Here is a 25399-nt window from a genome sequence, read left to right on the forward strand (position 1 = left end):
AGTGCAGTGCCTTGGGTAAAAAGTTAAAGGAAAAACAGGAAAAAAGCACTGAAAATGCAAATGCTGGGTTTTGTTTTGTTTTCATCCCTACAATCAATTCTTGATCATAAGGGTCCACTTGTTTCTATGTATGTACAAAGCACTTTTGCTCGTAAACGCTTTTGCTACAAACATGTTGAAATTTCAATTGAAAATACAAGCATTGTGTTTCCTTATAAAACACTTGAAAGTGCTTCTCCCGGAAGCACTTGTATTACTCTAAATCACTTTTAAATTTTCCTGTCAAACGTAGTCATAATATAGGCCTTTAAGAAGCAGCCCCAACACAGGCACAACTCTTCCCCAACGTCAAAGGGCACGATCATAGAGACTACGGACTAATAGTAAACCAAGAAACACTTGCAAATACAAAACAGAAAGTACATGACAACGAAATGATAAATGATATCTATTTTCTACTTGCAAGTGTGTTGTCACAGAAATCTACAGTGCTGAGGGCCAACGGTTCGACGTGAGGTGCACCGAGCCAGTAGGAAATAGCACAATACTGAGCAACAATCAGGTAGAGCGCACCTCTCATTTCGTCGCACTGACTTAGTATACATCTCAAAAACAAGAAATTTCCCCTAATTCAACGAGAAAGCTCCATTGCAGTACCTGCAAAACTCAAAGAAAATAACTAATCCGTAAATATGCTCTAGCGCATTGTCCTCACGAGTGATCCGTGAAAAAGTGCAGCATTGAACAAAATATGTAGTACCTGTTGCTGAACTTCTCAACAGCATCAGAGGCATAGAGAAGCGTTTCATTGGCTTTCTCTAAAACCATATAAAGCTCCTTCCCTCTTGTAACCCGAGCAATAACCCAAGCATTGTTTTTTGCTCTGATGCTAACTTCCAATTCTTTCTCGTGACCAGCATTATCCGATTTCGTTCTACTTTTTTCCAAATCAACTTCTTCTCTGACCTTACTTAAGGCAAGTAAGGAGTCCTGCCACAGACGAGAAAAATGGACAACTTGGAACCAATAGATAAAAGTCATAAATCAGCATTAATTTCATGAGATCTAGTCTGGTCAGTAACCACTAAGCCTATCTTGCAAAAACCAACTGCATTAGGGCCACGGATAACGCCCAATGTAGAAGAATGCACTGAAGATGCAACCTAGTCTAGCTGATGAGCGTGGTACCAGTAAGAAAAGCAGAAGACTGAAAAAGAATAGAATAATGGCCACCTAAGTTCTCTCCCATAATTTCTTAGCTGCAGCTAGGGACTTATAAATTTTAGATGTAGTAAACAAGGTGAAGATCCTCAACCAAATGGCTGTTTTAACAGGGACTGTGCGGAACAAGAGAGCAAGACAAACACTGTGGCAGGTTGTTTTACCTTGGTAAGGGTAGTGACTTTTCCTGGTGGAGAAGCCCTGGATACACTTCTGTCTCCATCCACTAGTAAATACCGATATCCACTAACATGATACGCATTCTCACCACCCCATCCCTTTGATAATTTCTCTTCAACTTTCAACAGCTTTAGGGATACCTGGTAAATGGTAATGACAATGCCAATGACAAGTTTATATTTAGAGAAGCTGTTTGATAACATAAGCATTACAGTTAACAGCAGAGCTAGAAAGCTCACATTTTCAAGAACTTGCTGCTTCACTGCAGAAATACCTTGATCGCCATTTAGTACCGTAGAAACAGGAAGGAGAAAAATTAAGGTGAGACTCTTATGCTGATGGGTACACAGATACATTCTCTCCTCTGTCTGATGAAGCAAAACTGTTGGGGTGGCAGAAGCTCCAGTACTAGTCTCTGCACCCCAAATATCACTGACAAGAAAACCGTCCTTTCCTTTGGACCACTTATCAGGTTGCAAGGGCCGTACGACACGAGAACTGTTATCTCCAGTAGGAGAGTTGTCAAGTGAGCCATGCAATTGTTCTGGAACAGCATCAGGACGGGCCAAACTAGAACCTGAGGATGTAGCTCCCTTCCGTAAATAGGACCAGGAACTTACTCCAGAGGATAAAGCACGGGGAGTCAACCTTAAAACAGCATATGCAAAGAGGTTTACGGTATCATCCTAACAAAAATAGGGAAACAAAATTCACGGAAGTTAGCATTTCCAAAATAAATGTACTGCGCACTCCTAGCACTCCTGCTACGAAAATTCAAAATAAAATTTATCTCAGTTCTTAAGGTTTTCTTGAACTTGAACACTAGATGGCTTTTGAAATGATTAAAAAACACCAATGTTAGGATCAAACCATACAGGAGAAAGTGTGGTGGACACCAACAGGTCCTGAAACAAGATTAATGAGTGACACGGCATGTTCCCAGCACAAGATTCAAGTACCCTAACAAGCGACTGCAAAGACAAGTGAACTCATTAAAAGAACTATACAAAATAAAACTATACGATATTGCATTAACAACGAAAAACTAGTATTAGGAGGTTCAGGTAGAACTTAGAAGTCCTCGTACGTACAAAGATGTAGAGTTTTGAACAATAAAAGTAGGCTAAAAGGTAGCTAATAGGACTGTTAGTGATGATAGATAGACCTAATGGTAAAGAAGCACTGGATTAAAAGTTAAGGTCGAAGAATCTATAGTATAACTGTGAAACTGAATGAGATGAAAATTACTGGCCAATATGTGAACAAGGCTTATATATTCCTCTAACATATGATTAAAATATATTCTGAAAAAAAACCTGAACTTCGATTGCTGCTTCCCGCCCTACAGTAAGCATCTGTACAGTTCCACGCTCCTTCAAAGAGTCACGGAATGAGGGTAGCAGTAGTTTCTTCCCAACCAGAAAATCTGCCGCAGAGAGTAAAACCACACATATGAGACACAGCAACTTCAGCATTACTCAGGAAGAAAAATCCAATCGTGACAGCATGATACAGCAACTTCAGTATTACCCCAGCAACACTCATCGAATGGAGACCGCTTTTGAAATGCTGGCAATTAGTGACTATACAATGAAATTTTAACCCCAAAGACGATATAAAACTGGACTTCAATGCAAATAGTAGGAACACAATTGTACGATGACTTACCACCGAGATAGTCCATGATGAAATGGTACAAATGCGGTCGAGTTAGTCCTCCACCGGGGTCTTTATCAAGCAACGCTCTTATCGATCCATGAAACATCACGAAAAGAGAATGTACTTCCTTGAGAACCTTCCTCAATGCATCACTTCTCCAAATCGGTTCAAACTCCTTGTTTTTCTCCACTACCTACCACAATGTAGAGCAATGATTCTAATCTAATCTAAAATGTGGGCAGGGGGATTCGAACTTAACTGAAAAATAACTCAAATAATAATTGAAAATGAAGAAACAAGAGCTCACCATGACCATCCAGATATCGGGTTCCGCCTCGTAAAAGACATGGGAATGCCTCTCTGCTTCAATGGCCTCGCAAGCAGCCTCCGGAGAGAAGATTCTGCACAAAACACAACCCAATTCTTCTAATTAAAAACCAAAACCCCCCAAAAAATGCAATTGCAAAAAAAAGTAGAAACCTTGTAAATGTGATGAGTCCTTCACTGAGCCCGATCACAGAGAATTGGGCGGAGAAGGGCAAATCAGCTGGAAAGAAGAAGAGTATCTTGTCCAACTCCTGCCCTTCGTTCTGACCCCTCCTCAAATCGAATATGCACAATTTCACTCCCTCTGGAGTGGTAGCCGTAGTAGTGGCAGACGACAAGCCCATGATTTCTTCTTCCTAATTTAATGGCGCAATCAAACAATCTGCATAACGAATTGAAACCCTAATTTCGTGAGCTGCTGAATTGAAACGACAGGTAAATACGAGATTGGAAGGGGCTTACTTTGCCAAAGGTTGACGACGATATCTACGTGTCACAGCGAAGCTTCCTGTAGGTGTTAGGGATTTTGGTACCAAATTATGATTTTATTAGACACAGATCGTTTTATTGGTTTGTCCTAAGTTTGAATGGTAGGTAACTGGGTGAGAGAATTTTCACTAATTACTGTGTCTGTACATAACAGAAATTTACCATGGCCCCGATGAGTAACAAAACCGCCTTGCGGGGAAAGTGACTCCGAAATTTGGTTTATAATTAATTTTGTAAAAATTTTTAAAGTTGATTTGAAAATGAAATTATTTTTTATTGATTTTCAAAGTTAAAAAATAAAAAATAATAATATAAACTAATAGTCGGCCCCCAAATACTTTTTTATGTGCCGAAAATCTTCAGGTCCTAAATTAATTTTAGGAAACATGTAGTGCGACGAGAATGACTCGAATTTTAGCTTATAATTAATCTTGTAAAAATTTCCAAATTTAATTTGAAAACGTGGGTTATAACTCACAATTTTTATGAAAAAAAAATAAAATTTAGTTTTAGGAAATATTTTACGTGAGAGCTAAGGAAAATTTTGTAAGATTTGAATGTGATCATACTGTCTAATAAAACCCAAAACTATTTTTTTTTATGAATTTTTAAATTAGAAAAAAATAGAAAAAGTAATATAAACTAATAATTGGCCCCTAAACATTTTTTCATATGCCGAAATTTGTCAGAATGTGCTAAATTAATTTTAAGAAACATGTGGTGTGGGAAAATGACTTGAATTTTGGTTTATGATTAATCTCATTAAATTTCCAAATTTGATTTGAAAAGGTGGGTTATAACTCACAATTTTAAATGAAAAAAAATTCAAGTTGTAAGAAATATTTTGCGTGGGAGCTAAGAAAATTTTTGCAAGATCTTTGGATGTGATCCTACCATTTATTAGGTCCGAAAACTATTTTTAGGAAACATGTGACGCAACGAGAATGACTCGAATTTTGGCTTATAATTAATCTTGTAAAAAATTTCAAAATAAAGTTGAAAACATGGGTTATATATAACACACAAATTTTGTGAAAAAAAAAATGAAATTTTAGTTTTAAAAAACATTTTGCATGGGAGCTTAGGAAATTTTTTGCAAGACCTTTGAATGTGATTGTACCATTTGTTAAGTCCCGGAAGCACTTTTCTTGATTTTTAAAGGTGAAAAGTAGCAACAATAACATGGACTAATAGTGTGCCCCTAAATATTTTTTTATATGCCTAATATCTTCGAAATGTCTATTTTTAATTTTAGGAAACATGTGACGCGATGAGTATGACTCGAATTTGGGCTTAATTAATCCCGTACAACTTCCCAAAATCGAGTTCAAAACGTGGGTTATAACCCACTATTTTTGTGAAAAAAAATTGGAATTTTACTTTTACAAAATATTTTGTGCGGGAGCTAAGGAAAATTTTGCAAGACCTTTGGATGTGATTCTACCATTTATCGAGTCCCAAAAGTTATTTTTATTGATTTTTAAAGTTGAAAAGTAGAAATAATAATATGAACTAATAATGTTTCCCTAAATATTTTTTTTATATGCCGAAAATCTTCAGAATGTCCTAAATTAAATTTAGGAAACATGTGATGCGACGAGAATGACTCGAATTTTGGCTTATTCCCAAAATCGAGTTGAAAACATGGGTTATAACTCACAAATTTTGTGAAAAAATTGAAATTAAGTTTTAGGAAATATTTTTCGAGGAAGTTAAGAAAATTTTTGCAAGACCTTTGAATTTGATTCTACCATTTATTGGGTCCCTAAAGTATTTGTTATTGATTTTTATTATTGGGCCTTTAAACCAAAAGTAATGAACACGAATCAAACTCTACTGGGCCTTCCACGGAAAAGATGTTAAAAGTTAATATTGGGCCTTTGGTATAATTAACTCTGAAGTGGACGGCCCATATACCACATTAAGCCCAACATTGACGTAAATGGAGCGCGCAATGCAAATACGAAAAGACCAAATAGGACCTCCTCTAATCGCTCAATGTACGGATTCACGGAGTATTGACATGAGTAGTGGGACCATGAAAAGACCAAAAAGGACCTATCGCCTCCAACTTCCATAACCGCCTTCTTAAAACTGACTCCCTTCCTTTTCTCTCTTCCATCTCCGTTTCTCACTTTCACACTGAAACCAACCAAACAGCCCTCACACACACACACACACGCACACAATCTCTTCAAATTCACAAATTCTAATTTCAAAACTAATTCGAAAAAATGAAGTGCAAATCAATCCGAGCGATGCAGAACCTCCAAGCGGCGCCGTACCTGGAGGCGAGGAAGAAGCTCCGGTCAGTACTCCCTCGCCGGAAGCGACCTCAGATCTCTCCGGTTCTTTACTCGCCTCTGAAGCACAATGCTCGCAACGAGACCTCCGGTTTCTCTGGTTTCTCTGTGAACTCGACCTCGTGTTTCTACTTCGGCGGTGAAGTTTCGTGCGAGTCGAGCAGAGTTTCCGTCGGATCTGAGACCGAGGCGAGGTCTGCTTTGAGGAAGAGGCAGTTCGATGAAACTGAAGGCTCCGGAGCTGAGAAGTACCGCGACGCACCTTATCAGAGAACTACGAGATCGTATTGTGGAGGAAAGGCGGTGAAGAAAGACGGCGAACCTGAGGTTTCTGAATCCTCGTGCGTGGAGTCTAATTCCGGAGCTGGTTTTGGAGGCTTCGCAGAGGGAAATTTGAAGCTGAAGAAGGAAATTGGAGGAAATGAAGGCTCTGAAGCCGTTACTAGATCGGAGATTTCCGAATGCGATAATGTTTCGCTTGGATTGAAGGAAAACGAAGTCACTTCATTCAATTCTGGCGTCGAATTGTGCTCTGAAGTCAAACTAGCAGAGAAAACGGCCAATGATGGTGGAGCACCGGAATTTGATTTTCCTGCAATTTCGGGAAACTACTTCGCCGAGAATTTCATCGTTTCAAACTCTGAGTCGACAATTGATCAGAGGCCGGAGAGCTTTCCAATCGACTCTGACCTCGCTTGTAAGGAGCAATTCTCTTACGACGACGTTTCAGAGTACTCTTCCAGTCAGACGTTCTCGGAGCTCCAATCGGATATTTTCGACGTGCATTCCGATCTCAATCTCTCAGAGTACACGCCGTCTATTTTCTTCGATTCTGGAAGCGAATTCTCAGAGCGTTCGGATGAAGATTCAACTCCTTCACTTACTTTCACCTTGCTCCTCCAATACAGAGAAGGATTTTCGAGATCGAGCACTGCTTCATGTCTCGATGATGCTTCCCGCGTTAACGAAGTGTGTAAAGATCAATCGACAGTAAGTTTCCTCAAGTCCAGGCTTACTAGTTCAATTTTCCCTTGCTTTCCTGCACTTTCTCGCCAGCCAAACAGAATTACACATTTTATTATATTTCATATTTTATTATATTAATAATTATCATTTTTTGCAAAGATTTTAATATATTTCATATTTTATTATATTAATAATTATCATTTTAGTTTCTTGGGTTCGAAGACGAGGAGGACGAAGAGAGCTATCAGCTGCTGAGGAAAAGAGAGAGGATGCAAGTGTATTTGCGAGACTACACGGAGGACTACTCTTCCACGACGGAGTGCGGCGATGTTATCCTCCATCAACGGCGGCAAATGGTCCGTTGGATCATCGAGGTGAATCGCTTTACCGAAAACCTCGTTTCACAAAATAATCGCCGTTTTTGTTTCCTTCTCCGATCGAAGTTCAATTAATAGCCGTAATTAGTTCTGGTTTATTTCCGGAGAATATGCCGTTACTGTAGAACGCACTTTCTACATTCACGATTCCAACAACTAATTTAACATCCAATGATTTCATGCCACGTCATTGATGAATCAAACATGTACTTTATCACGGTTTTTTCTGTTCTCCTATTGGCCAAAGCATGTGATACAACATATTAGCGAATATTCAGGGTGCATGAGATTATACATCTTTGTGAAATATGCTTTTACGTAAATTCGATACAATTAATTTACAACAAGAAATTTTGGACATATTAATTACATTCCTTTCACGTTGCACGCACTTACCACGCAGTAGTTGCACGTGCACTTGTAATAGTTATTGGGGGCACCTAGAGTTTGTTGCTTGTTGGAGCACTTGTAATAGTTATTGGGGGCACCTAGAGTTTGTTGCTTGTTGGACAAGATTTTTTTTTAACATACATATCTCATCATTTGTATAGTAACGCGTAATGTATCATTTCGTGTGCCCGTCACACTGAAAAATTTCTCCTATATGTACGCTCACGATTTTCCGCTTATAAAGGAATTTCACACGTTTTAATGCTTAATCATGATTAATTAGTTGGCATTTAATTTCTAATTAGTAATGGGTGGCTATTTAAGAATAAAAAATCGTGATTTAGTAGTTAATTGTCAATTTGTGTTGCTTATAATCTGTCATTATCTGTTGTTAATGTGCTTTTGATTGGTTTTGCCAACAAGCAGCGGTCTACTGAAACGGAGCTACAGGCGGAGACGAAGTTTTTAGGAGTAAGCCTTCTTGACAGATTCTTAAGCAAAGGATATTTCAAGAACAAAAGGACCCTTCAGACTGCTGGAATAGCCTGCCTCACACTGGCTGCAAGAATTGAAGAAAACCAGCCCTACAACTGGTTCAGATTTATACTTTTCATATCCGTCTATTCTGTTTGGTATTTCAAATAAATTTGAGACATAACGAAGCAAGATGCGTCACGCTTTCGTTCTAATTATACCTTTCTGATGGCCGTTTTCAGCGTGCGGAAGAAGAAGTTCTACGTAGGAAGCAATATGTACAGCAGATGTGAAGTGGTGGCAATGGAATGGCTAGTTCAGGAGGTCCTCAGCTTCCAGTGTTTTCTCCCCACCATCTATAACTTCTTATGGTAACTCCCACCCTCCCCCTTTACTCCCAAATGCTACTATATTAGACATGATGCATACACAGTTTCCCTTGCAATCTTGATATCTTTATCCCTTGAACTAAATTGCCAGAGTTTAATCTGGATAACGCAGGTTCTATTTGAAAGCTGCTAGAGCTGATGGACAGGTGGAGAAGAGGGCCAAGTACCTGGCAGTGCTGCAGATGCAGGACCACGGCCAACTTCGTTACTGGCCTTCAACTGTTGCAGCTGCTCTTGTCATCCTGGCTTCTTTAGAAGGCAATCGTGATGTGTCCCGCCAACGAGTAATAGAGGTAATTGCCAGAATTTTTCTTTCAAACTACATTAGACTATAATGTAGAGCGACGGGGTTCTGTTATCGTGAAGAACACATCCAGTTCTCAATTACTCATTGACGCGATCTCATGGTTTTGCAGACTCATGTGAGAACAGAAGGTGATGATCTACACGAATGCATAGAGGTATGGATGAATTCTGATATCATGAATTTCAATCGCATTTTCATTTCTCCATTTAAGTTCCTAAGAGTTTCAATTGCAATTTCATATAATCATTGTATATTAACGTAGCTGCCAATGTGCTACATTTGACAGAGCCTAGAGTGGTTGTTAAAGTATGTATGAGAGCATCCTAGCAGGTAAAGGAACATGTACATCACCTTTCTGTTTCTGATTTCCTACTCATCTAAAGACATAGACGGAAGGTAGATCGAGCTGAGCCTTCTAAAGCCTGATCAAGAGGTAAAACGAATCTGATTGTTTTGTCAATCAACACGACACTGCGGCAACTTGTAATCACTCCATAAAAATAACTGAAATTGTACCTTCTAAATTGTTGCGAAGGACCACACGTAAACTGTAAGACCTTCTGCTTGAAAAGCTTGTCATTACTTACCATGAAAATATTCAGGAAAACGAAACCGCTTTTCATGCTTGGGTTCTCAACTTTTTGTTTTTGTTTAGAGAAAATGTATTAGGTTTTCTAGCATACATAAATCTAGTGGATGCTCTGCTAAGGATTGAATTATTGATACCTCTAGCTCTAATGCTTGAACATCTGCGTAAAGTTTGAAGGTTTATATGGTCGGGTTGATAATTCTGTTTTTCGAAATCTCTGCACCATGTGCATCCTTGTTAGAGAAGGACCGGTTCTTTTGCTGGCTTATTATTATTAGCGTTGATATATCTCTTCTTCAAAGCGCACTCCGTAGAAGCTAACATCAGGCGGTTTATCGGCATTTCCAAAATACTGGCCTTGCTTTCTTCGATTTCATGACACCAGTTGCTTAAACTTTCTGCCTTTCCGAATTCACTTAAATCTCCTACGTCAAACTTTGCAGATTTATCATATCAACGCTAGTACATTCCTACTGAACAAGGTTTTTTTACTTTACAACAGAATCCTTGTATGAAACCATAGATACAGGGAAAACCGAAAAATACTTCATCTGTACACACCAGTCATTTAACTCCAGCCTTCATGTCATCGGGAGAACTGACCGGAAGAGAAGGCTTGGGAGCAGAAGACTCGTCGAGATGGGTCTGGGCAAAGTCAGTGATGATCTCTGTCCTCTGCCTGTCCATGATCTCCTTCTTTTCCTCCTCGGCCCTCTCCACCTTCTCGTTGGTCATCATGCCCACATCATCAGCCACCTTTGCAACTGCGCTGAGTGCGTTTGAAACCCAAGAAGCCCCGGTCAATACATAAGGGTTGCTCATGATAGCAGATCCCGCGCTGCTTGCCTTCTGCTCAGCAACAGCAAAGGCAGACTTTGTCTTTTCGGATACCATGAACCTTTGATCCATTTCTTTCACCTTTTCGCTTACAACAGCTGTTCCGGCACTTAGCTTCTCCGTCAGCCCCATCTTCTGGTTAATCGAAACAACTGTGGCAGAGGCATTTGATGTCAACTTATGCCTCTCGTCAAACTCCTTCGCCTTGTTAATGGCATCCTTTCCTAAGGTGTATCCCTTGGCGAGCATAGCGCTGGCCACATCTTCTGCCTTCTTTACAGCAGAACTAGCAGCAACCAGCTTTTTCTCCTTCAAAGGTGAATACGTTATAGTAAGAAACGCCACTCATTTGAAGCGCGTACACACAAGAAGTTTTAGGCACATAAGACTATTAAGTAATGATCAAATCTTCATACGGCCTCCAATTTTATGTTCTACTCTCGAAAGACAACAGGACTGAAAAGTTTACCCCCAAATTTACGCTCCGCAAGATTAACTGGTTGAAAGATATATAACACAAAAATGGATGCAAGCCATAGTATTTACCGGGCTTGATGGGAGCGGAATAGCTTCAGGAGGCAGCTTGTAATCCTTGGCGGGTCTAATGGTGACAGCAAGATCAGCTACGGTAGCTCCCTGAATTAAAAGAAAAACAACACACTTGGTAGTGAAAAAATGCCTTCTGCATTAGGCTCAGCTAACATATACGTGAACAAGCAACTCATGACCGCAAATGAGCTCGATGCGGTTAACAATCTTGGATTAGCAGTGAACATACCGACAGAAGAACTGCTGTATCTGCCCCTTGCGATTCCTTGAAGGTAACGTAGGCGAGCTGTGTATTTTCCGTTTCCCTGCAAAAATATAACACCGAAATCTTCAGAATCGCGAATGTACTATAACTGTGACCGATATAAGTAAAAAATGTGTACCGTTGCATTTCAACATATTGAATATCTCCAGAAAATGAACAGAACTCCTTGATATCCCTGTCAGTAATGGCTTGCGAGATGTTGCTAACTTGAACTGTTTTTATCTGCATATGGAATGCACATTCAATCAGTCCAAAAACAATGCACTATAAGCAATATTCTACGTTCTTTAACGAACCCATATTTTACTTTAAACCAATCTAAGCTGCATGGAGCATGAAGCGGGAATTGAAATCGGCTCCACAAGAGAAACACATCCGTTTTTTGGTTACAAAATTGGAGCTTGTTTCGAAATTTACTTTTAAAATGACTAAAAGCGCTTTTGGCGGAAGTGTTTTTAGATTCCAAAAATACTTGCATTTTTACTGAGAATGATTGGTTTCAAAAACACTTTCGCGTTTTTAGTCATTTTAAAAGGACTTCAAACGAGCTAACGGCTAATAACCACGGATTTCGCGACGAATGCTAATACAGAAGAAGTAGTAGTATTTTCTCACGTCTGAAGGTTTGGTTGAGGAGATTTGTGTGGGAGCTGTTGACTGGGGAAGTGCTTCAATCCCCTCATTTGCAGGTTCCGCCGGAGTCTGCACAGAAAACTCTCAACGCAATAATTTTAGGGGAAACTGAAAATACAGAAAGCATTAAGGGCAATCTAAAAATTAAAGAAATTATCTCAAAATTGAAGATTTATAAGGGAAAAAAAAAAACTCACCGACATTTGGGTAGATTTTGTTTGAGAGGAAATGCAGGACGTCCCTTTGTTGGAGTATTTTCGTTCCTTTTTTCTCTTAATTTATATATATTTTAATTTTTGGTTAATTTCTTTTTTTGTTAACAGCGGCAAGCTCGGAATCGCTGTTGGGTGTTGATTTGGGGCAGTGAGTTGCCAACTCGTTTTCAGTTGGAGCTCCAATTCGGCGACGCCAACTCCTTTTCCTTTATTTTACGCGTTTAATTTGTGAGAGTTTAGGTTTTTTTTTTTTTTTTTTTAATTTCAAAATTATTAAATTATGGTTGTATCTAACTCCACGTTAATCTTATTTAGTGTAAAAGCCGTTTCAATCTGACAGAATTTTTCCTGAGTTTAGGGTCTTTCTTCTTAATCCTCGACGTCCCCAGTTTAAATTCTTATCCTTCCTCCTCTAGTGTGAATCAAAATAATCATGTCGTTTGTACAAACCATTTTCATATCTGATGTGGAAGCTAAAATCCAAAAGCGCTTTTCAACAAAAGCAACGTACAAAACTGCTTTTCACATCAGCAAGCCGCATAAACATATACTCATGTGATTGATTCTACTTTTATCAAACAAGGGTGGCAGTTGCCAAACAAACAAAACATAAGAAAAAGTTGGTGATCCATCATCCATGTGCGACATGCATACAATTACAATACGATATATATATATATATATATATATATATATATATATATATATATATATTGCAGCTCCAAAAACCATTTCTATTGCAACTCTTTCTGTCTGCCACAATCCATAACAAACAAGACATAAACTAAAGATTGTTGCCATAATGCACAACGAATCCATCACAAACCTATCAATTTCAAAACTACTTATTTACACCTATGGTGGCGTGACATTTTGAACCAATAACACGACGTTACGTGTTTTATATTTCTCACACATCATGTGATTAGTTGATACACTGCTAACTTGGTATTCCTGTTTCATGTAAATTCTCTAGTTTTGGTTGCCATTGCCAAAAAGATAGAAAGAAGAAAACAGCAAAGCAAGAACATTCCCATCAACATTTACAAGTTCTAATCTTGTCTTGAGAAATATGAAAAGTACAGTAAATCCCAACAAATCTCTCAAGATATATATATATATATATATATATATATCATCTCTTTATGCTGTACAAATTAAAAAACTTACATTAGAAAATACTAGCTGTGGTTTTATGGTTTTATTAATGCTTTAGATATAACGAAAAATTTAGAAGAAAAAAGGAAGAAGAAGTAGGTAGTTAACAGACGGCACTCCATTTTTTCACGTCGAATCCCTAGGAAAGAAAAAAAGAGCAAAAATATCCTTGATCTTGTTTAGGCATCAGCAGAGAGGAGCTCTGCGAGGAATGCCTTTCCTCTTGTGCAAAAGCCTCCTCGGCTTCAATGCTGGACACACCCAAGCATTCATCCCCTCAGATGACTCAGCTAACGAGATAGACGATGATTCCATTTCACTCATATTTGTTTCCGAATTGTAGTTACCTTTTGGCGAAAATTCAGCGTATTCGCGCATTGCAACGGTGATGAATTTGTGACTTTGGTGGTCTTTCGGCTTCACTGAAACTATCGATACCTGAAAATTTGAATAGCAAGCAAATGTTTCGTGATCCCTTACAGGCGATGTGAGTGCGAAATACCACAATGGAGTCGAAAATTTGGAACTGACAAGCAACAACAATTACCTTGCATGCGATGGAGCAGTAGTGATTTGGCATGTCCTGTAGATATCTCCCACAAGCTTCACAGGAAGCACCAAACTTTGCTTTTGTTGATGGTTTCGCGTCTTTGGATTGAGGACGAGAATTTAGATGCACAGCTTTCTCGCCATTGATTTTATATGTCTGTTAAGAATCATGCTGTCACTGTTTGAGATGATAAACATTCAATTCAACTGTAACATGTAATTTCATAGGTAACCAAAAATATGCCAAAGAAAAAGCCCAATGCTAGGGTTTATGTTATGAACTTGTCAACAATAAATAACCAAATCTGCGATTGATGTTACGATCGAAAAAGCACGGAGCTTCGAACAACAATAAAAGTACACATGAAAATCACATATTATTGCTAAGAGTTGTATAATTGAAGAAAGAGAGTGGGGAAGCAAACCTGAATTTTGGAGCAGTCAAGATGCTTCTGAATTTCTTGAAGGCGAACGACATCATGATAAACGTATTTGCAGATCTGAAGCTTTTTGTGAAGGCAATGAAATGTCATACAATGCCTGCAGAGGCGGAGGCTGCAGTCTATGCAGAACACATTCTTCTCGTTTTTCCGAAGGTGTTGATGAACACCGCAGGAACCGAAGAATTTGCTAAGCAAAAGGGTGTTAAGCCAATGATCTCTTCTGTTTTTATTTATGCAAACCTTGCAGCCTACCTACAAACAATCCCATCCAACTTCCACAACTAAGAACAAACCTTTCAACAAGCATGTAGCAAAAACAAATTCATCAAAACTTCATCACCATTCCACACTCAAAAATTATTCAATCGAATCCACAAAACCCGCAAGATTCGCGGCATGTCAAGCCCTGGTAAGGTTCTTTGCTTTGCATCGAATTAAACCCAAAATTCATAAATTTGATCAAAACTTTGATTGCTTAGCCTTCGAACTCAAAAAACCATTCAATCAAATTCACAAATTCACAAAACCCACAACCAAAGATCATAAATTTGATGAAGTTTATGTATACTAATTGGAATCCAATAACTTGATACAATCGATTTGAAAATAACAATGATCATAGTAAAAGACATTGAAAGAACTCAAATTCTTACCATTTCTTCGAATAGTTATGGACTGAAATTGAATTTTCTGCTACTGCAGGAGTCGACACTTGAAAATTTGAGTAAGAAAAACATGAAAATTTTGCAAAAATTGCAAAAAGGTCCACCTCCACAAGGGTTGTAAGCAAGAGAGGAAGAAAAAATGGGAACTCTTTTTATCCAGGCAGGCAGGCAAAGACCTGTGTCCAATTTCCCACTTAATTATTGAGAAAATAGAAAATAAAAAAAATAAAACACTCCGCGGGAAGCTAAATGCTTTATTTCCGTCGGATCAAACTTAAATGGAATCCGACGGTTGTAATTTTGAGAAATTATTATTAATTATTGCACGTAATTGATTGATAAAATAATTAGATCAGTGGGATTTTCGTACGGTGGCCATGTTACGCAAAACCCTAGTGATCAGTCCCAAGAAGCTTTACGTCCTTTCCCGCCGAAATAAGCGAGATTTTCGGAGCCGTTTTGTCTCTTTTTATTTTCCATTTGTTTTTTATTATTATTATTAATAATTGTTTGAGCTTTTTGCTGCTTCTCTGACTTGGACTCATGTCTTATTTGCTACTACTACAAATACAATGTACGATAAAATCAGTTAATTAAATTAAAATTTTGAAGTGGGAGGAACTGGAATCAGCCAAGTTTTAAATTATTTTTTATCTTTTTTCTCATTTTTTCATGAAGCATTAATTTTGTTTTAATTTTATAAGAATAGTTTTCATTTTTCCTTCTCATACACTTCTCTTAATTTTCGGCCGTCGGATTGAATGAATTGAAAAAAATCAATGACAAAAAATTAATACTGCCGCGTTTTGTTAACGCAAATGGAAATCGTTACAATTTTTTACTTTGGAAAGAAGCGGGTCTCTGGATAAACCTTTTGGTTAAAACCCAAATGGAATTTGTTACGAAATTAAATGTATTCAATCATTTTCTATTTAAAAATAATAATAAATACACACTTTATTTAACCTCTTGCACATTCATTTTTATCATATATTTCTGTTTAATTTATTTAATTTGATAACAAAAAAAAAATGAAGAACTGTAATAGTGTGAAAGTCTCTCTTCTTTGGTCAATATATCTCTTTCTAGTCAGATGTTTTAAGAGAGTAAGTCAAAAGAACAAAAAATGTCGCAGCCTCACTAAACTTTAAAGAGAATTCCAAAATTTACTCCTACATTATAGTATTATACACAATATTCATATAGATTTTCAGTTTGCCACGGTTATCCGTCTCCAATAATTTTTCATCTCTATCGTATCTCAGTTAACAAAAGAAATATATTTAGACGGATAAAGATGAAAATTTATTAAAATCACATCAATCGTCCAATCCTCAAATCATAATGAAAATTCTTAAATTTATTAAAATCGCATCAACTGTTAAGACTCGTATTTAGTAATTTCTATCTTTGGCTAAAACTAAATGTTAACAAGGGCCCAAGATTGAAGAAAATTTGGATTGGAACAATTGAATCACGTCAGCCGTCCGACCCTCGTTTTTTAAAATATAACTCCTGAATTTGGTCCAAGCCAACCTCACCTTTTACACACCCGCTCATGAGTCTACTACGGTACTACCTTGTACGGCGTCGGCACATAATAATCTTTCCAAGGGTTGGTTAAGGTGTAAGTGTGCTGGTAAGGCTCGTCCATAGGTCTTCAAAAATAATGATTATAATTATGATAGGTCAAACATTTGATACGCTCCACAAAAGTATGCTTGACAGAAGAATTGAAGTGCTCCGAAATAGCGGAGATTATTGTTGGTTTCACGATATCTTACATTAAACCTTTGTTTTGTAACAAAATTGGATGGTAATAACCATGCATAATTAGACTACATAGGCTACGTGATGTTCTAGCCGAACCCCATCTTCGTTTGCAGCCCTCGGATGGTCTAATGCGCAGAATTCGACAGGAACCCCGATCTTCAACTTGTTCGTTGGGGTTCCTTGAGCGGAATTGACAGAATAATACTGATATGTGAAAAGCAAAAGACTTCCCTTCTTTACGATCAATCATAATGAAGATGGTGTTTCCTCCTTTTGCACCTATTGACGTACCAACTGGCATGTTTCTGGAGGCCCATGCCTATCAACACCTTCAGGCTTGTCAGCATGACATACGTCATCGCGAAAAGGACGAGAGTCCAAAATAGTTTCCACGGAAGGGGACTGTAGGGAAGGTGAGCAGCATATACGGGAGTAAGCACTCGGATGACCTACAACAAAGATGACAATACCGTTCAGGATTATCTCATAATCATCGATATTGATAAAACATTATTCGCACTCAAAATTGAACATTCCATTTTCAACACAGCTCAAATCTCATATCAGAACCCTAATTCTTGTAGCCGGGCAATAAGCGAACTTTTCTACGCATGAATTTTTTTTTTGTCTCTACCATGAAAAGTGGGGATGACTTCAAACCGTGAAAATCAACATCAAGATAAGTAAAAACGAGTGGCTTACCACACAAGCTGGTGCCAGAGGAATGAACGTAAGATTTTTCTTTGAACCCTCTGATTGTATATTTAAAGTCTGACGAGAAGAAAACAGAGGGTCAGATTTCTATATAACCATCTAAACATACTAAACATCCCATAACAACTGACCTACACTCCTTTAAAAAAAGTCACCCGCAACTTGGGAGAAAATAATACCTGCTTGCATAGGTCTTCAAGAAACTCCGAGTAAGCAATAGGCTTAATGTCATTGAACTTAGCAATGAATGAGTGCTTTACGATATCGATAATCATCTCACAGACGTATACTATGAGAGCATTCTGCAGTAAACAGATGTAAAAACAGTGATCAAAATGTTTGCTGCGCAACAAAATTTTCTCTTTTATAAAGAACAGTTTCTCGTCAAATGTTAAGGTCAACTTACAGAAAGGAAACTTTCGAACCAGGGACCTTCAGCCTCAAGAATGTTTTGAGCTAAAACAAATAAGACGAATGCTGAAATGTGGAATCTCTCTACTGAATCTGGTTGCAAGAAACCAAAAATAAAACAAAATTTCAGATCAAATGAAAAGATTAAGCCCAAGAGAAACTAGAAAACAAATATGACATTAAGATTTATGCCTGCATCTTTTTTCTGTAATCATCACACAATATCGGCAACAGACCTAATTGTTCTGTGCAACAAACCATAAGCAACTGAGGTAAAAGCTTCCAAGATTTTGTCTAGTCTATGCAATAGAATAGGTCTGTGACAAATTGACAATATATAACCAAAATGTTGCATTTTTTATACCCACAATATGATCTATATTTTGGTAGTTGAATATGGATACGGTGCAGCAAATGTTAAACAGCCTTACCATACTATCAGTGTCTTAGAAGGAATGCATCAGAAAACAGCAATGTCAGAGAAGGTGGTAATTTTATTTTCGGCCAGAAAACTTAAAACGTTTTGCAGTGGGTAAGACTAAAAGTTTGTGTTTTTGTAAACTATTGAAAATGCAAAAATGCAACAGAAAACAGGAATGTCATCCATATAGACCGTAAAATAACAGAAAGATAACTCACCGAAGTATACCAGACTATGAATGTTGTCCTTGCTATATCGCTTAAACACATTGCTTTTTATCTCAGAAAAATTATTGGACACCAGCAAAGCCCACAAGGCATTATTGTGAGCAACTATGCAGGTTGACAAAGTAATCGCCTGAGCTAATAAGATAAATGCATGAATAAGTACATACGGTTAAGGAACTCTGTAGGTTATGCATGAAAAGTGGGGTAAAAAATCTATGAAGAAAATGATCTTTCCAAAGGATATTTGTGGCAGCCACAGCTAAAGCTTGGTCGCAAATGAATCTCCAAACCCAGAATCTCATGTTTTCTGGTGGACAGCTTGCAAGTCCATCTGCTGAGTTAAATAGAGTTTGCAATACATCTGGGTTAAAACTTTGGCATAGTTTATCAAATATCTGCAAAGTACAAAGAAAGCAACTTAGACACTGCTGACAACAACTATGGTTCTAAGATATATATATATTACAGTGATATTGTGTTTCGCCTCAGCCTTTTTGCCTTTCAGAAAGATGAACTACATTTATGTTCTGAAGAGGAAATTGAAAAACATAAATGCAACTGGTGTCAAAACTAAAATCATATGATCAATAACATAATTACCTCCAACACATTGTACACCACATATAATTTGATTGTTCCTTGACCACGGATCATGTGGTATATTAAGCTGATATCTGACGGAAGCAAATAAATAGTACAATCAATATACTACATCCAACTCTTGCTCTAATCAATGGACCCAGTCATCAGGCTATAAAAATATCCACAAACTGGTTGAATAAGACATTACTACATGAAAGAATAACTCCATCATCTTCTTACTCACCTGTTTGCTCCAAGAGAGTGACTCCACAAGCCATTATAGTAAAACACCCAAAATCAGACAGCTCTGCTGCAGATGGCCTCTTAAACTGCCTGCCACAGGTATGGTTAGGTTACGTTGTAAATATCTTCGCATTCATTACGGTTTAACAAAATTTCACACAAAAACAAAAGCAGCATGATAACAGAAATTACACTACACTGGTACAAACTTCAAAGCACCCGAATGACTCAGCCGGTATGAATGAAAGAACCAAACTTTACGAAATTATGAGACAAACCCAGAAGGGGCAAGTGAAGAGAAAATCTAACCTTGACTGTATAGTCCTCCAAACAGTCATCAAAATTCTTGTTGGCATGATAGTCAACAGTGACAGAAACGAATCAAAACACACGAAAAAGCCAACATCTATAAGCTGCAGCAAAAATGGTCACAGTTAAGACACAGTTTTACTTCTATACACATTTTCTCAAGGAACAATAAATCATAGCTGCAGCTAAAAGATTACCAATTCACATCGCCATGGCAAGCGAAATATCGTGTCGTAAACTCTCTCTCGTTCCTTCTCATTGCCAAGGGTGGTTGTGCTCCGCAACGCATTGCCATTCGACATCTCTTCCATGAAGTACTGCACTGGCGACTTGTCCACTGAAAACAAATCTGAGAGAAGAAGAAAAATTCAAAATTTGAGCCATTGAAAACAAAAACTGCACGAGAGAAGCAAAAGGACCCTCACGATTTGGATCTTCGGCCATGAGCCGCTTCCAATCCAATGACTCAGCGGTCTGCAATTTCGGGATCACGTTCCCACTGAGCTCGCTCCTCTGCTTACTCGCCGAACCCCCCTCCGCCGCACTCTCCTCCTTGGCCTGGCTTTCAATGCGAGACGACGCCGTTTCAGTCTCTTCCACAACTCCCCCGCCGCTCCCAATGACAGTCCTCTGCCTCAACTCGGCGGTCCCGTGCAAACCCTGGAACTCGGGATCGACGACCTCCGTTGTGACGGGCAACAGCACGGTCTGGACGCTGTAATTGAATTCCAATCCGTTGCCGTGAACATCGCCGGTTTCTCTGTTTGTGGTTTCGGAAATGACATCGAAGGAGTTGGAAACAACGCCGTAGATGGCGGTGGGGCTTTCGGGTATGGAGGCGTGGGCGGTGGCCGGTGTCTTCTTCTTCTTCTTGCGTTTTCTCCGGGCGAACTTGGAGTTGGTGGATTGATCGGATTGAGCGGGATCTGAGTTGGATCGGTGGAAGATTGCGTGATCATGTTGGTCGTCGAGGGAACTGTTTCTGCTCAGAATCTCGAAGGACAGATTTCGACCGTTGGATCTCAACGCCATGAGAGAGTGAGAGAGAGAAGAAGACAGTGTCTGGATTTAGGAATGAGGAATTAGGAGGCGCTGCGCTGCCGTGGGCTCCGCCACGTAAATTCTGCAACCTGCCTGCCCCGCTGGTTCTTGGCTGTTCGTACAATGTGATTGCGTCTGGCGTCTTGTGACACTATTTACCATATTCGACCATAAATTTTTTGTTTTCGATGATTGGGAATAGTACTTAATCGTATTATTATTCGGCATAAAACATTCTATGCTTAACAAATATTGTTTAATTATTAGTTTTTCATTTAAATGACAAATGAATTGACAATGGTGATAGCTAAATGGTGATAAAAGAGGCATGTGATGTTTTATCATAATAGCATAAAACAATAATATTTTTACATTTTAATATGAGTTTAATCTTCATCTATTTTTTTTTCCTAACAACTAGTTATTACGCTAGAATAAAGTGAATAGTATCATGTTTGACTTTTTAGTGTAAAAATGTAATTTTTCGTTAAAGTGAACAGTACCGTGGGTTTTTCGTTAAAACTCTCTGGTATTTACCCTAAATTAAAAGATCACAAGTTAATTAGTTCATGAAGCAAGGGTAGCTTTACAATTATTTGAAAGTACATGAAGTGACATACATCAAATGGTGACGCAAAAATAGTGGTGCCTCAAATAAAACACATATTGACATGTAACTTAATTCTTTCACATAACGATGCGTATAATTTAAGACATTTTTGCTTAGTTGACCTCTTTTTTTTTTTTTTTTTTTTTCTCATTTGCCTAGTCAACTTGGCAGGAGATGCAATATCATAACGTTGGAAATAAAAGAAAGGCTTATTTTTCTTTACCTTTAAATTTTTTGATGCCTAATGGAAGAGAAAATCTAGTGCAATTTCCATGTTACCGTAAGTAAAACCTCGTGCATGCACACTTGTACCCTTAGGAGACGGTGATTATGAAAGTCGAAATCCGCTAAAGAGTGTGTAACAACTCACCTGTCGAATCAACTAACCTCAAAAATGGATGGCGCTGAAGCGCGTGACTTATACCCAACCGTCAGTGTATTTGCACTCAAGACGCATCCCTTTATTGGACTAGTTGAAACGTGTTTTTCGTTGGGCAGTGTTGAGTTTAGCTAATGTGACGGTGTATGAGTGGTAATTGTGTTGTATTCGACAACAGACTTCGTGCTTTGGCATCGTACTGTCGGCTCGTACCCCGCTTCAGTGAGGCATCAAGATTTGTCTTGCGCGCGCAATGGGTTTTTGTTTTGGCTACCTATTGTAAAGGAATGTTGCCTCCACCCCAAAATTCCACCCCCCCCTCTCTTTTTTAAAAGAAAAGTTTTTCGCATCAAGATTTGTCTTGCGCGCGCGATGAATTTCTGTTTTGGCTACCTATTGTAAAGGAATGTTGCCTCCGCCCCAAAATTCCACACCCCCCCCCCCCCTCCCTCTTCTCTTTTTTAAAAGAGAAATGTTTTTCCCACCTTGCCCTTTTTTAAGAAAAGCAACGTCCCTATTAACACTTGGTTGCCACAAGCTATCTTTGTGATAACTTTTCTGACATCTCTAATTTCAAATTCCAAAAATCTAAAGAATTGATAAGCTACGCTTTCATGGACTGAATAACTGAATTACGACTTAGAAAGTCTTGCCTTTGTGCAGAAGCACAAGCATTTTGTCAATTGCCTCAGCTATTGCGTTGCCTTTTTCTCATGGTAAATTTGGCTGAATACAGCGAGTTATAGACCATTAAATAGGGCTCGCATTTTCTTACAAACACGAAACAACACGACTCATTAATAAATAGGGTCTTTATCGGATCACCTGTTAAGAACCATAAAGATACAAGAGTTGACATAACAAGACATGTTAATGTAACGAGTATGACACGAAAACGAAGCGAACATGACAAATACGACCCATTTGCCAGGCCTGCCATTAAACACCAACTCCATCCAACAAGCTACGCGAAGTAGAACAGATTAAGTCCTCAATCCCTTCGAAATTCAAGTAATCTTGAGTCTTGATGGCTAATCCAACGTATCCTCGTGAACCTCGGCAAATCCGATCGTTTCCTTCAAAAGAAATACGTATCCAACTTGGAAAACCAAACACAAAATACTCTCTAAATTTTTAAGGAAGAATATTTATACATGACCAGTTAAGCCGGCCTTCATATCTTACGTTGTTTTAGCCCTTGTAGACCTCACATTTCATCAGATATTTTACATTTGTTTGAAAAACTGTAGACATAAATCGTATCGATAACTATAGTCTATAAACATGCTTCAGATATGATATTTAATCAGTAATTAACATTGTTAACTCTGGCTTACTGTCTAAGACGAACGGAAAAATACAAGTTCCTAACTCTGAATGATGTCTAAGTTCTCTTTCGAAGAATTTTTCGCAGTTAACTAATCGAACGAAGATGAAATTAAGAAACTTATTTTGTTGTTATCTCATTCATTCGCCGCCTGTGGATTGGCATGAGCTAGCAGCTGGCCTCCTTTAAGAAGCTTACTAAACAAGTTTAATTAATTTCCGTATAAACTTTGTAGTTTCAGCGTCGATTGAACCAAAGACAACATCGTCATTGTATACACAGAACCAGGAAAGCAACTTCTGTAACAAACTGCGACTTCATCTCGCTATATTAATATTGTCCTACTTTCTTTCTCTTCCTCGAGTTCAAACACGAAAAACCCTCTTCCTCTGGTTTTCCTCTCTCGACATGCAGCGGCGATTTCGGCAAGTTTTCAGTGCTCTAAGAGAGCACAGCTCCGTGAGCTATGCCAAGATTGCCACGGTTGGAGGGTTTTGCAATGTCGAGCTCATCATTATAAAAGCAACGGCTCCTGATGACTTGCCGTTGCCTGAAAGGTACATTCAGGAACTCTTGAAAATATTCTCCGTCTCCCCATCTTCGTTGAGAGATTTTTCACTCAGCTTCAATCGCCGCTTTGTCAAGACTCGCTGCTGGCGGGTTGCGCTTAAGTGTCTAATTCTCCTCCACCGCCTACTCCGTTCGGTGCCTGAAGACAGCAACTTCCGTTCTGAGCTCCTTTGGACGCGATCCAACGGTTTGATGTCTCTCAATCAGTGTCACTTCCGCGATGATTCTTCCTCGGCTTCCAAAGATTACACAGCCTTTATTAGATCATACGCTCGCCTCCTCGATGAAGCACTTCATTGCTTTTGGTTGGATAGCAAGCCAGCGTATGACCAGCAAGATCAACAACAATATGAAGAATATCAATATCGCAAACAAGACGAAGAGTACAAAGAAGAAGGAGAAGAAGAAGAGCCGCAACTTGAGAGCTTATCGAATAGAATGACGGAAGTAGGCCGAATGCTTGAAGTGTTGCCGCACCTGCAAACCCTCATTGACCTTGTCATGGACTGCCGTCCCACAGGACCAGCAGCCAAAGCCTTTCTCGTCCAACTCACTATGAAACACATCATGAGAGAAAGCTTCATGTACTACACAATCTTCCGCCATGAAATCGTCACGGTTCTGGACAGTTTGTTTCAAATGCCATACAGTAGTTGCATCTCGGCTTTCAGCATTTACAAAAAGGCAGCCGTCCAAGCAAACCAACTCTCTGAATTCTACGAGTGGTGTAAAGCCATGGGATTCTACGGAGGGTACGAGTATCCCTTTATTGATCAAATCCCACAAATACAAATTCATGCTCTCGAGAAATTCCTCAATGGTATGTGGCAGTTGACGGAGTCCTCATCGACACCAACTTCGCCAACTTCTTCGGCATCAGTGCCGTCATCTTTTGTGGAGTTTTCAAGTTCCACCACTTTGACAGAGGACGATATTGGAGACAGAGTATTTCTGTCACAAAAGGATCATATCCTTGTCAGTACAAAATGGGAGAAGCCGTTGATTCGGTTCGAGAGAGAAAGTTACGACAAGGAGAAGCTGTTAATTCAGTTGGACGAGGAGAAGCCGTTGATTCAGTTCGAAATAGAAGATTTCGACAAGGAGAAGCCGTTGATTCAGTTCGAAATAGAAGATTTCGACAAGGAGAAGCCGTTGATTCAGTTTGACGAGGAAAAGCCGTTGATTGATTTCGAAGATGATATCGACAACGAGAGCTGGGAGAGCCTGCTTGAAGCTTCCATTAACAAGTCTCCAGCTGCTCAAACTCAACAAAACATTTCATGGCAGATGCAAATATACAACCCCAATGCTCTAAATCCATTCCAGCAGCCAGTCATCAGGCCAAATTACCATGGGGACTATAACGTTTGGTGAGCTCAAATTTAGCTGAATAAAAAGCTCACCACGTGAAATATGGAATAAATTAGCCTTTCAACTTAGAAAAAGGAAAAGAAATCTGCGGGAATTACGTACATTGAATATTTATTTGATTTTTTTATATTGGCCCACATTTTTTGGTGTGATTTAGCACGCTTGTATCTTATAATGGTTTTACTTGGAAAACGATCGTCGCCCGATACTTTTTTTAGGTATCCGTGATCGTAACTGTTCATCGTACATCATGCGGTCAATTTTCGTTAGTTACTATTTATATTTAATTTTAAAATTTAAATTTTGAAATGATTTCTGACGGCACGATGTATGATGAACGGTCATGATCACAGAATCCTTAAGATCCAACGGAAAAGGATCCGGCGAGAGTCCTTTTCCATTTTACTTCCTAATTATAATCCATTGGAAAATTCTT

At 38.7% G+C, this 25399-nt stretch overlaps 6 protein-coding genes across 8 annotated transcripts; 2 read left to right on the forward strand and 4 right to left on the reverse strand.

The window, feature by feature from the left end:
- Positions 1-143: 143 nt before the first annotated feature.
- On the reverse strand, positions 144-3987 carry LOC137737495 (vacuolar fusion protein CCZ1 homolog B). Of its 3 annotated transcripts, none has more exons than XM_068476992.2 (11): positions 3850-3987; positions 3541-3769; positions 3368-3461; positions 3070-3253; positions 2932-2970; positions 2718-2827; positions 2277-2372; positions 1641-2087; positions 1386-1541; positions 761-990; positions 144-657 (listed from the first exon to the last, which is right to left on the reverse strand). In XM_068476992.2, exons 2-11 carry the CDS (start codon positions 3729-3731, stop codon positions 627-629), a joined length of 1578 nt encoding a protein of 525 aa, XP_068333093.1. In that variant the 5' UTR covers positions 3732-3769; positions 3850-3987; the 3' UTR covers positions 144-626. The 3 variants fall into 3 exon arrangements, with proteins under 3 accessions (XP_068333093.1, XP_088538650.1, XP_068333094.1); XM_088682524.1 differs by having other exon boundaries at positions 2932-2984; positions 3850-3887; XM_068476993.2 differs by lacking the exon at positions 2932-2970.
- A 2013-nt stretch (positions 3988-6000) lies between these two features.
- SDS (Cyclin family protein) lies at positions 6001-9853 on the forward strand. The gene is made up of 7 exons (XM_068475674.2): positions 6001-7169; positions 7352-7519; positions 8339-8505; positions 8629-8757; positions 8888-9068; positions 9192-9236; positions 9369-9853. The coding sequence occupies exons 1-7, from the start codon at positions 6111-6113 to the stop codon at positions 9396-9398; spliced, it is 1779 nt and encodes a 592-aa protein (XP_068331775.2). The 5' UTR covers positions 6001-6110; the 3' UTR covers positions 9399-9853.
- Positions 9854-10082: 229 nt separating this feature from the next.
- LOC137736399 (binding partner of ACD11 1) lies at positions 10083-12389 on the reverse strand. The gene is made up of 6 exons (XM_068475675.2): positions 12153-12389; positions 11938-12024; positions 11441-11544; positions 11287-11362; positions 11055-11144; positions 10083-10817 (listed from the first exon to the last, which is right to left on the reverse strand). The coding sequence occupies exons 1-6, from the start codon at positions 12156-12158 to the stop codon at positions 10236-10238; spliced, it is 945 nt and encodes a 314-aa protein (XP_068331776.2). The 5' UTR covers positions 12159-12389; the 3' UTR covers positions 10083-10235.
- A 652-nt stretch (positions 12390-13041) lies between these two features.
- On the reverse strand, positions 13042-15173 carry LOC137736440 (protein RGF1 INDUCIBLE TRANSCRIPTION FACTOR 1). Its single transcript, XM_068475706.2, has 4 exons — positions 14974-15173; positions 14303-14572; positions 13876-14034; positions 13042-13766 (listed from the first exon to the last, which is right to left on the reverse strand). Exons 1-4 carry the CDS (start codon positions 14974-14976, stop codon positions 13515-13517), a joined length of 684 nt encoding a protein of 227 aa, XP_068331807.2. The 5' UTR covers positions 14977-15173; the 3' UTR covers positions 13042-13514.
- A 1545-nt stretch (positions 15174-16718) lies between these two features.
- On the reverse strand, positions 16719-20999 carry LOC137737615 (protein POLLEN DEFECTIVE IN GUIDANCE 1). Its single transcript, XM_068477151.2, has 11 exons — positions 20091-20999; positions 19863-20014; positions 19666-19769; positions 19358-19446; positions 19132-19205; positions 18776-18926; positions 18523-18690; positions 17879-17976; positions 17652-17774; positions 17461-17529; positions 16719-17207 (listed from the first exon to the last, which is right to left on the reverse strand). Exons 1-11 carry the CDS (start codon positions 20695-20697, stop codon positions 17001-17003), a joined length of 1842 nt encoding a protein of 613 aa, XP_068333252.1. The 5' UTR covers positions 20698-20999; the 3' UTR covers positions 16719-17000.
- A 2431-nt stretch (positions 21000-23430) lies between these two features.
- Positions 23431-24966, forward strand: LOC137736400 (clathrin coat assembly protein AP180-like). The gene is made up of 2 exons (XM_088683477.1): positions 23431-24613; positions 24725-24966. Exons 1-2 carry the CDS (start codon positions 23431-23433, stop codon positions 24964-24966), a joined length of 1425 nt encoding a protein of 474 aa, XP_088539603.1.
- Positions 24967-25399: the final 433 nt, after the last annotated feature.

This window comes from Pyrus communis, chromosome 13 (assembly GCF_041283825.1).
Source record: "Pyrus communis isolate YQ-2024b chromosome 13, ASM4128382v1, whole genome shotgun sequence".
In the NCBI taxonomy this organism is placed as follows: Eukaryota; Viridiplantae; Streptophyta; class Magnoliopsida; order Rosales; family Rosaceae; genus Pyrus; species Pyrus communis.